The 11,678-nt window shown below is 42.1% G+C and overlaps 2 protein-coding genes across 6 annotated transcripts in view; both read right to left on the reverse strand.

Moving 5' to 3' along the window:
- Positions 1–2,074, reverse strand: part of LOC135499610 (titin homolog) — a 43,557-nt gene extending 41,483 nt beyond the window's left edge. For all 5 annotated transcript variants that reach the window (XM_064790485.1, XM_064790484.1, XM_064790483.1 and 2 more), the window contains exon 1: positions 1,937–2,074. The gene's annotated coding sequence lies outside the window, so the exon portion shown is untranslated. The remainder of the gene's footprint in view (positions 1–1,936) is intronic.
- Positions 2,075–7,889: 5,815 nt separating this feature from the next.
- Positions 7,890–11,480, reverse strand: LOC135499533 (protein CNPPD1-like). Its single transcript, XM_064790345.1, has 6 exons — positions 11,322–11,480; positions 10,675–10,853; positions 10,291–10,411; positions 9,955–10,083; positions 9,447–9,626; positions 7,890–9,157 (listed from the first exon to the last, which is right to left on the reverse strand). The coding sequence occupies exons 1-6, from the start codon at positions 11,382–11,384 to the stop codon at positions 8,423–8,425; spliced, it is 1,407 nt and encodes a 468-aa protein (XP_064646415.1). The 5' UTR covers positions 11,385–11,480; the 3' UTR covers positions 7,890–8,422.
- Between the last annotated feature and the right edge of the window lie 198 nt (positions 11,481–11,678).

Consider the following 11,678-nt stretch of genomic DNA (forward strand, 5'->3'; position numbering starts at 1 on the left):
ATAGCCGGTGCCACATGAGAAGGATAGTCCCGGGAGGATAGAACATTCGTACCATATCAGAGTCAAGAAAAGTAATATCATCCGTGTTGTGATGTTAGATAACCAACAGGACAGGTGTTCATGCGACAAGTGTGATTCATAAAATATTCGAAATTTATAAAAATGTGTCGCATGAATGATGTATGTTGCAGCAGCTGCCTATTTGAGTACCGGTGCTATCCATCTAATCATTTTGCTTTGTCATATTTACATATCGTCAGATGTTCATTTTATGCGTGAAAGTATTCTCAAACACGCCAATAAAATAGTCACAATTGGTTTCAGATCATATGTAGAACACAGGCATTAACTTTTATGGTCAGCATCTATCCGAAAGCATTGCCGCAGAAATCATTTTGAAACTTATAAAGTATTCATTCAGCACAATTCCAATCAACTAATATTGTTTATTGAGCTATTCAGTGATGTAGTTTATCAATTGGTGTACCCCAATTTCGCCTACACCCATTTCGCCTATTCACCATTTCACCTATTCACCATTTCGCCTACACCAATTTCGCCTATTCACCATTTTGCCTATTCATCATTTCGCCTACACCCATTTCGCCTATTCATCATTTCCCCTACCCTCTAATAGAAATCTTATAAAAACTGGCTCTGAGATATTGTATCGAGAAATCAGCAATGATGAATATGAACATGAGGTATGAATGATCTAGTTGCAAAATGATAAAATTTGAGTAAAGCACCAAGAAATCTTGAGTGTAGGCGAAATGGGTAATAGGTAAAATGGGTGTAGGCAAAATGGTGAATAGGCGAAATTGGTAATAGGCAAATTGGGTAATAGGTAAAATGGGTAATAGGTGAAATGGGTAATAGGCAAAATGGGTAATAGGCAAAATGGGTAATAGGCAAAATGGGTAATAGGTAAAATGGGTAATAGGCAAAATGGGTAATAGGTAAAATGGGTAATAGGTAAAATGGGTAATAGGCAAAATGGGTAATAGGTAAGATGGGTAATAGGTGAAATGGGTAATAGGCAAAATGGGTAAAAGGCAAAATGGGTAATAGGCAAAATGGGTAATAGGCAAAATGGGTAATAGGTAAAATGGGTAATAGGTAAAATAGGTAATAGGTAAAATGGGTAATAGGCAAAATGGGTAATAGGTAAAATGGGTAATAGGTAAAATGGGTAATAGGCAAAATGGGTAATAGGTAAAATGGTAACAGGTAAAATGGGTAATAGGCAAAATGGGTAATAGGTAAGATGGGTAATAGGTGAAATGGGTAATAGGCGAAATGGGTAATAGGTGAAATGGGTGAAGGCAAAATGGTGATTAGGCAAAATGGGCACATTTGTAGGCGAAATGGTGAATAGGCGAAATGGGGATGAACCTCCTATTCAACATGAAGTATTAATATCAAGTCTTACATGAAATTTCATTGTAGGCCTAGCAATGCTTACAATTAGGTTTGTCTTGGCTCTGACTGGCCACAAGTTTGGGAAAGCTTACTCTGGGAGCTTTCTTTGAAGTTGAGTTAAATGTGCCAGTCAAGTAGATCTACCTACATCAAGGAGAAATGAATCCACAGAGACGAGATTCACCCGGCCGGGACACATGAGCTTTCTTTTCAAGTTGAGACAGATCTTATATTGTCAAGGAATAGGCCTATGCTTTTCATCTGCTCGTAAACTAGAACAGGCGAATATGAACACACAATCCTGCATTTTCCCAGCCTGTATAACACGTCTTACCTGACGATTACGTAATCAGCATGACTGGTGTTATTTGTATAGAAGAAGCATCCTGACATCAACCAGTGATTTTCACAATATAGGCCCAGTAGCTAGGCCTACAATGTAGATTTTGTTAGTGTCTTTACATTCCACAAGGCAGCTCATAAAGCGGGTTAGAAATTCAAATTCTCTACTCACCCATAGTGTCACAAGGCACTCCAAAAGTATTTATTCCCAACCTCCAAAAAGCATGTGAGAAATCGGTATTAAGTGACAGGGGCCTTCGACAACTATCGACACACTGGAATCTACACTGACTGATCTAAACCCATTCTCCAGGACTGTGAATGCTAACAGAAAACTTGAGAAGTCTGTGTGGAGAGTCAACTTGTTCGATGATACTGCCATCTGGAAGGTGGAACTGAACATAAAACTCGTTGGGCGTATTATACCGTTAATTGACTGATTCTGGTTACTAGACTCAAAATGAATTCAAGTGTTTCAGAATGCAAACAATCAATGAAGACATCAAGGCTCACTCCATATATTTTACCCCTTACACCCTGCAGAGAGGTGAGTGTCTTACTCATCTCACCCAGGGGTTACTGGTAGACACTGGCGCAGTTAGGGGATTTTTATTCAGAAGCACTACCTCGTGCTGGAGTGTAGAGAAGAAATGAGCTCTAAAGGCCAATGTACACCCAAAAAACCCTGGCGAATGTTATTTTTCGTGTTTTTTTTAAAGCTTTCTTTCCATTTTTCATCCATGAACGTTTATCAGGCGCGGATCCAAGGGGTGCACCCTAGGCACGCCCCCTAATTGATATAAAATCTTTGCTCCCTCTTCTTCCAGTTTCTTTATCCGCCAGCGCTCTTAAACCATCATCATTATTATCATTATCAATATTATCATGAAGAAAACCCCTTCACCCGCGAACTTTTCAAGCTGAAGTACACACTGATTCCAGGTGTTCGAGCACTCCAGGGAATGGTTTGACTATCAGTCGGCGGAGCTTTCTAAATGCAATTGCCCTGTGCATCAGCACTTTCGGCTTCCAAAAGAATCGACTCGAATCTTAATTCAAATATGCCATTGCCGACATCATTGGCGCCTAAAACTATTGCTTTTGACCCTGTTAACCTCGCTTCTAAAAATTTTCTTTTTAAACTATTCAAACATTTAAATCAACTGCAAACATTTCCAATAAAATCACCGAGCTATATATATACGATATATTAAGAAATATCTATTGAAATATTGAGTTATACGGTTACCTTGGAACTCTTTGTACCCAATTACCCCTCCGCCAGCGTGACCTAACCACAATCATGGCGCGTACCCTAAGGGTTGTCTTCAGATTGCCGAATATCTTACCCCAAACATGAACGCCCTGATAGCTCAGCGGTTAGAGCGCTGCGCTTTAGATTGCGTGGTCACGGGTTCGAACCCCGGCGAATGTATTTTTCCGTTTTTTCTAAAGGTCTTCTTTCCATTTTTCACCCATGAACGTTTATCAGGCGCGGATTCGAATTAGATTCAAACCCTGGCGAATCTTATTTTTCTTTTTTTTTAGAAAGTTTCTTAATGCATTTACTCTGTGCCTCTGCGCTTTCGACTTCCCAAGAGAATCGACACGAATCTTAATTCAAATCTGCCATTGCTGACATCATTGGTACCAAAAACTATTTCTTCTGACCTTGTTGACCTCGCCTTTAAAAATAATTTTTTTAAACCATTCAAACTTTTAAACTAACTGCAAACATTTTCTCGCAATAATGCGTCTTTTGGCTTACGGAACCTGCCTAATATATTTCCACAGCTCAGCATATGTACATGTACAAGTATATATGCTAAAGCCAATCCCACATTTTGACAATGCCTGTCATATTGATCATTGACAGAACAAAGGTCTCGCTTGAGCAGATAACTACTAGCCGGCCTGGTTCAAGGGGTGCCCGGATGCAGTGACGTAAAATGTATTGTCTTTGGTCATGATCGGTCGCGGTTGATTTGAACGCCAGTCGGTTGGTGTGTGAGCTGCGGAGAACATCGCGGGAACACTTTCTCCGATTTCAAACGTAAAAATGCCTTCAAATTTTCCAAAACAAATCAAAACGGCTGCAGCAGAAGGTAAGGCACAGTATCTATTCCAGATAAAGGAATGGGTTGGTTTCAAAGGGTTTTTATTGTAGAAATAGTCATACAATCAAGGCGGGAATGAACTGCGCAGTTTGAAATTTCAAGCCAGACATGTTGAATTATGTACATCACTGCACTTCATGTACATGTTCAACGGCAATTTTAATTGCCATCCCTAATCAAATATAATTTGCTCAAAGAAACTAAAGGCGCACGTCCAAGTCATGATGGTGAAGATGGAAGTGATCATGTTGAATTTGCGAGATCCCATCACTGCTCTTCTATCCTGTGATGTGGAAATCTCCACTGAATTCATGAAGGTTTGTCTAATTATATGTAAATTGACGTAAACAGTTAACAGTTTTAAATTCAACAACCATTCATTTGGCGGCCACTATCCCGACTGTGGTGTAGCACCCGACTGTAACTGGCATGAAAAGGGGATACGCTGGTTATGGATGTCAGATCGTGGTTCCCTGACCTTTGCAAACAATTTCACTGGACGTAAACCCACGCGGCGACACCAAGGACCGCTGGCTGATCTATTGATATGTTCGCAGCAGGGTGTCAAAGTCGGAGAGAAGAAGAGCCACTCTTCTCTTGTAGGGGGTTCACTTGGAAGTGTTTGCATTTGTTAGCCTATAAACACAAGATTTTAATCCTTCAGTCTTGGGTTTGGCGGAGAAAACTAATCTTACATAAGTCCCAGAACAATATCACATGTCTTTATGACAATATTTATTACTGGGACCCAGTACAGTGCCGTTCTATCCAATATTCTTTGAGGCTGTTGATGAGACTTCTTGTTTAAACAGTACCATTCTGCCCCCTCTAAGGCATACATTGGTAACTAATGAATTGACTGCGAAATGAAAGCAGTTGAACACAATGCCTGAATAATTCAGTCTCGGTTTCGCCGAAAAGAAGGCGATATGTTACTATTTGATAATGCATATGATCATGATGATTAGGAGACCCTGTGTGGGTGTTTGATCCAACATACTTTGATGTGATTGGAGATGCAAGTTTGCCATAGTGCCTTTAAAGGTATGATAAAGACAGCATTAGCATGCTACCTGGTGCTATTCTGATGGACCATATTGCCAGGAAAACTAAAGTGGCAGGTCTATAGTCTTAATTCACGTTGCGACTGTCCAAGTCAAAGGCAAGGTTTGCTGAAAATTTATTGGAAGGAAATCTTGATCTTTACATGTATGTGTTCCTGAATTTGACCATTAACTTGATCTGTCTCATGATTTCAGAGGTGACTCACCCCTCGGCCCAGGAGGTGGAAAGCGAGAATGATGAGTGCCAGTCTTCAGAATGACGAGGTGGCAGTGCCCAGTCACATCACAATCACATCAACATTATCATGATGATCAGGTCACAGATCGCCGATACTTCAGGGGAGTCGGGGGAAAGACTCTGGTGTAAAAGCAGAACATTTCGGGCAGTACAGTGTACATTTGTACACAGGTTCTCAGCCAATCAGAATCCGATAAATCGGTGTCGTCATCGGGGCGTCATCATGTAACCGCTTAGTAGAACTTGCCATTATATCAATAGATATTTCTGTAAAATGATGCTTCAAATAACGCTGTTCTCAGATCTCCAGCTGTTCTTTCTTGTGACATGCCTGATGCTATTCCTGGTGATGAAATATGTATTAGTAATGTAGTATATTTCTGGTGTGTTCACTGTTGCAATAAATCATACAAATCCTCTTTGCTTGTATTGTTTTGTGCTTGTTACTCAAATTTGAAGCATACAGTATCAAAATATACTGGAGGAAGACCATACACATGAGGCAGTATCGCAAGACAAATCTCATTGCAGAGAAACATATTCATACTGGAGGAAGACCATTCACATGAGACAAGTCAGTCTCATTGTATATTCATACTCAATATGATATCTGAAGGACTATCCCTTGGATCTTGGAGATGGGCTGTTGTTACTGTCCTTTCTGTAGGTATGTTGCAGGCAGCATAACTCAAATATCTAAAATCTAAATAACAAGGGAAAAGAAACGCATTATAAAAATAAAATATAAAGTAAAAAAAAAAAAAAAAAATGTTGTCCACAACCGGATTCGAACTCGCGACCTTTGGATCGAACATCGTATTCTGCCATTTCTGACGAGCGCTCTACCAACTGACGTCATGTATTTGTCGAAATCTGATTGGCTGAAAGTCCCTGTACAAATGTACAGCTGCCATTCTCGCACATGTTACTGTGGGCTGGGTCGGCCCCAAGATGGACAAACGATCGGCAATGGCTAGAGCTGACCCATTGGCTAAAAAGTGGCTGGGAGGAAAAAATTCACAGAGCCAACCCTGTGATGTGGCCTGGATGTGACTATCTTATCTCTCTCACCATGTTGGCAACACGACGGAGCAGCACGAACAGATTCGGCCTGGCTGTGACTGTCTCATCTCTCTCACAATGTTGGCAACACGGTGGAGCAGCCAGGACTGAATCGGCCTGGCTGTGACTGTCTCATCTCTCTCACCATGTTGGCAACATGGTGGAGCAGCCAGGACTGATTCGGCCTGGCTGTGACTGTCTCATCTCTCTCACCATGTTGGCAGCACGGTGGAGCAGCCAGGACTGATTCGGCCTGGCTGTGACTGTCTCATCTCTCTCATCATGTTGGCAGCACGGTGGAGCAGCCAGGACTGATTCGGCCTGGCTGTGACTGTCTCATCTCTCTCACCATGTTGGCAACACGGTGGAGCAGCACGAGCAGATTCGGCCTGGCTGTGACTTCCTCATCTCTCTCATCATGTTGGCAACATGGTGGAGCAGCAAGGACTGAATCGACCTGGCTGTGACTGTCTCATCTCTCTCACCATGTTGGCAGCACGGTGGAGCAGCACGAACAGATTCGGCCTGGCTGTGACTGTCTCATCTCTCTCACCATGTTGGCAGCACGGTGGAGCAGCACGAACAGATTCGGCCTGGCTGTGACTGTCTCATCTCTCTCACAATGTTGGCAGCACGGTGGAGCAGCACGAACAGATTCGGCCTGGCTGTGACTGTCTCATCTCTCTCACCATGTTGGCAGCATGGTGGAGCAGCAAGGACTGTTTCGGCCTGGCTGTGACTGTCTCATCTCTCTCACCATGTTGTCAACACGGTGGAGCAGCCAGGACTGATTCGGCCTGGCTGTGACTGTCTCATCTCTCTCACCATGTTGTCAACACGGTGTAGCAGCAAGGGCTGATTCGGCCTGGCTGTTACCGTCTTATCTCTCTCACCATGTTGGCAACATGCTGTAAATCGTCCCCCGCCCTAAAAACTGGCGTGATTTTTTAAATTTCAGGCTAAGCCTAGTTCCAATAGCTCACATGGCAGCACTTGATAGTGACGGACTCTTAAAGATGTGGCAAGTGTCATGCGGATTTATATACTGCGCCCCATGTTGTATTTCTGCTTGGGAGGACCATGTTCTTCAGAAATTACTTCTGTCAATGAGACAGTACCGGCCTGGCCCCTTCCCACTGCAAGTAAACAGCGTAGCGGATCAAAGCCTATTTTAGTGGGCTTATGAGCAGCTGCCCTGTATTCTGTTGTCTCTCAAGGCAAATCAGGTCTCTTGTCTTCCTGGATGAGATAATACTGGAATTCCACTTGAGGACAACCTCCGCTTTATAATCTTACCTCGATGTTGATGGTAGGCCTATAGCTCAGAGTGTAGGTATTAGAAGTATTCTCTATTGACACACGTACAAAAGCAGAGACAAACATTTACAGAGCACTGTCACAATCAACTGGGCTCCAAGCTGGGACAAGGCAAACCATATTTCGTGGATTCATGTATCAAAAATGCGTCACATCCTGCTTTTTAGGACAGACCATGCCCCGTCACCACCTAATATCGTGCGATCACGTATCCATGAAAATATCAGAAGCAGCCCTATCTGGCCGTTATCTAAATATAAGAGTAACCACCTCAGAGACTCTGAAGAATTCACTGCAAGCTTCAAAGATAGAAAGAACACATTTTCTCATCAGAATAGAACCTTTATTCAGTATAAATATGCAACTTCTGTCTTCTGCAAAGAAGTTGGTTGATACATTGTGCCCTTCAGCCAACATGTGAGGTTTCTGGTCATACTTGGCATCAAAGCGAACATAGGTATTTGCTATATGTCCCTCTCTTTCATACCAATAATCCATCACAGCTTATGAAAACACCAAACTCATTTCACCCAGTTTTTGGTCACTGGAGAATGGTGGTTAGTAACTGTAAGTTGCACCAATGAAAGAAAAAATAGCAACTTCCGAAATTGACTGGTAACTTTGCTAAAGTCGAAATGAAGACAACAGGTTGATCGAAACTCAGAACTTGTCCAAAAATAGGGACCAACTCGAAACTGGAAGGTTCAAAAAGCACAAAGTGTGCGTCATGCGGATTCAACATAATGTTAGGTCTGAAATGTTCTGGCAAATTGTAAAGAGCATGACTAGGACTTTCTGTCAAGATATGAGCCTATTGCGTATTTTCAGGCAAGCATTTCAGACCTAACTTATCTGTTTAATCAAAATAGAGGCACACCAGTCCGAACCCCCACCATCACATTCCGAAACGGTGAATTCCGCGGCCCCCTTACGATTGATTCCTTGGCCATATCACAACAACACCGTTGATTTGAACTGTGTTGCTTCTTTGCGCCAAATCTCGAGTCCACATTGATTGGGTCATCGGTCCATTCACTAGACGAATGACACCACCCAGCGCCAAGTCCATTTTTAGAGAAGACGTCCAATACCTTGTTGATTCCTGACTTCCAAGATCTTGCAGTAACGTTACGGCAATTCAGTGCTGTCTCATATAAGCATGCACCATGTTTACAATGTCTACCATGAGTCCTTGATTGGTCCATTTCAGTTCTTGGAGACACCACAGGCCCGTAATCGTCGTCCAAATTGCCGTTGTTCGTTAGCGCAGCGAAGAAATTGGTAACAGAGTCCTTCATCATGATCACAACCTGTAAACTTGGAATGAAATCCTGGAAGCGTGTGTCCTCATTTGACTCCATCATATCCTGACCGACAATGACATCAGTGTCTTCGATTGTTACAGTAAATGACCTCACTGGGACAGGTTTTGAATCATGCATGAGGGTGGAAGTTGGAACATTGGAATTGGAGCGGAATTCTGTCGTGGTTGGTCTCAGAGTCGCGAGATGGGTGTGCAGGCATGTGACTAGAACTGTTGATCCGACCAGGGTCAGGAGACTTGCAGTATATGCCACAGCACAGACCATCATCATCTGCAACATACAACATGTACAACAGTTTGGTAATCAGAGTTCAAAAATGGGTTGTCAACAAACAATGAAAAACTGTGCGGTTGTCAATGGACAACCCATATTCAGAGCTAGTGACCACTTGTCTTTGATTCAGACAACTAAAAGAACACGAAAACAAGTGACTGATAATGCCACACATGCTGACGAGTGTGTATCATCGAGTCTGTGAAAGTGCTTTATAAATGTGGTCATGGTTTCTTTCTGGGTATTTTTAGAAACAATGAAGAAACAGACAAAAAGACCTGCTCACCTTTGACAATTCACGTGCCAGATTGAACGCTCCATCGAGATAATTCAAGTCTTCCATCAGAACCATCAGATCTGTGTACGAGAACCAGCCTCGGTCCACCGCTTGATTCAAGGCAATCCGTTTCTCAATCTTCTTCAGGACATCGGTGAAGTCGTTGGGCCGAGCAAACAAGTTCCAGTCCTTTAGGAGAGGAAAGTGAAAGTAACACTATGAAAACTAAAACTGATTGGAATAAGTTTGGGCATGAACAATGAACAAAAAATGGTAAACGTTGGCTTGTCTGAGATGCTTTGAAAAGTTCCCTGTTCAAAAGTCTGAATCATGAGACTCTAAGCAAGACAGCGGCTTGTATTTAGGAAGTCCTTTTCTCTCACATTCCTTGATGACAGAGCATGTCGTTATATCATGAAGGAAAACAGTGGTCCAATCATAGTCACAGAAGTCTCCAATGAATACCTGGCACCGAGACCAGGCATTGAAGACATCACAGTCTGTTTCTCAAACTTACCATAGCACCAAGAAAGTTGCGTTCCAAAAGATTCAGGTCCTCATTTTCCATCTTTGCTGATTCCGCCCATTCGTCATTGAAGACTTCTTCATCTACACCTTCGTCATAGAGATACTTGGAGGCCACCATCTGAAGATAAAGTCAAGCTAAAATAACTGCCCACTTGCGAATATCTTAGAATATCTCAAGCAGCTTAGCTCAAAGGACAACTATGTGCGAGTTTCAGATGATCCAGGCTCTGGGACAACCACACCGCTTCTAGATTCTGGACGCCCAATCCACCACCATCTAGAAGTGAACAAGAATCTCTTAGACTGAACTTAGCCTCCCACTTACCAGAGAAATCAGGAAGAGGTCAGAGGAAGATATGGTCTGTAGATATTCGGGATTCTTGTGCTTCAGTCGTTCAATGTAGATCATGCCCAACATCATCGAACAGGGAGACATACAGGAGCGCCTGTGGAGATGGAATCATGCTTTGATTAATCATCAGCAATCCATAATAAGTTGGAAGATTGAGACAAGCTTCAAGTATGTTCTCTTGTTGAGCCGAGACTCAAATGATGGATTTTAAAATATTGTCTTTCAATGTGTAGGTGTCTTGGTTTGATGAAGTTCTGTGCCCAAATATTACTTCCCACAGATAAGTGCTAGGCATATTAAAGTAGCAGGCCTACACGAATTCTTAATTGAATACTCTGCACGCTACTGAGTCTTTACCTTGACACAAACGAAGCATAGTCAGTGTCCAGACGGCCAAACTCTTTGGGGCTAGCTTCCTGGAAGAACTCGACAGCAATTTCAGTCAGAGGCAAAGAGGGTCGTTCAGTGGTTGGCGTCTTTCCATAGTACAGGGTTTTTCTCAAGCGATTGGTCAGTTTCACATGTTCGGGAGAATGCTGAAAAAAGGAGTGGAAATGTTTCACAATGTTCAGTCAAAAAGGTCTGTTTATCTAGAATTACTCTGGACAGTCTGTCTTGAGAGAGGCAAATTCAACAAACCATATTCATTGGCATATACAGTACAACCTCTCTATTGGCTTGCGGACAACCATGGTGGGACTGAACGAACATTCAACATATCCATAATGCGGGGGTGTCCACAAGGGGAGGTTCTACTGTACGAGTATTAGAACACACACAGTACAAAAATCGCACAATTTTCCAAAATGGTCTTTCTAAGAAGTTTTCATGTACCTGACAACCAAATACTTTTTCCAGACCAATGGACAAAGTCAACACGTTGTGTACAATCTGTCTACCTCACGTACATTTTACACTGTAATGCACATGCGTGTCTGGCTTCTTTCTTTTCCAGATGGAAATTTCACAACCATAACTTTGACTCATGTAACATTAATTCTTACTTTATTGTTTCCCTTTGAGTATATGTTGAAACCCTGAGGTTCGAACAGTGGGATGAACGACATGTCACTCCAAGATATGTGATGTTTGGGGGAGAAATAAGGTAAAATTTATTGAGGAAATCGAGACAAAAAATTATACAAAGTGCGCCATGACACTTTGACACATCAGAATAATCTCTAAATAGCAACAGATTCAAAGGATAATTGCACAATACTGCAGTAATAGAAAATATAAATATTTCCTGTATATGATAAATTGTGATCAAATATGTACATCGATATAGAAGCATTGCACTTTAATTGCCTGCAATATATTTTAATCGACCTATTTCCAACTGCTTTTGAGAGTATTTGAAC

This window comes from Lineus longissimus, chromosome 15, assembly GCF_910592395.1.
Source record: "Lineus longissimus chromosome 15, tnLinLong1.2, whole genome shotgun sequence".
Taxonomy (NCBI): Eukaryota; Metazoa; Nemertea; class Pilidiophora; order Heteronemertea; family Lineidae; genus Lineus; species Lineus longissimus.

Bases quoted from the DNA above. Each gene is read 5' to 3' on its own strand.
- LOC135499533 (XM_064790345.1), bottom strand. From the start codon at position 11,384: ATGTCGTTCATCCCACTGTTCGAACCTCAGGGTTTCAACATATACTCA. The intron at 10,084-10,290 runs GTAAGTGGGAGG...CTTTATCTTCAG, and splicing joins ACCTCTTCCTGATTTCTCTG to ATGGTGGCCTCCAAGTATCT. The intron at 9,627-9,954 runs GTAAGTTTGAGA...CCTCTCCTAAAG, and splicing joins GCAACTTTCTTGGTGCTATG to GACTGGAACTTGTTTGCTCG.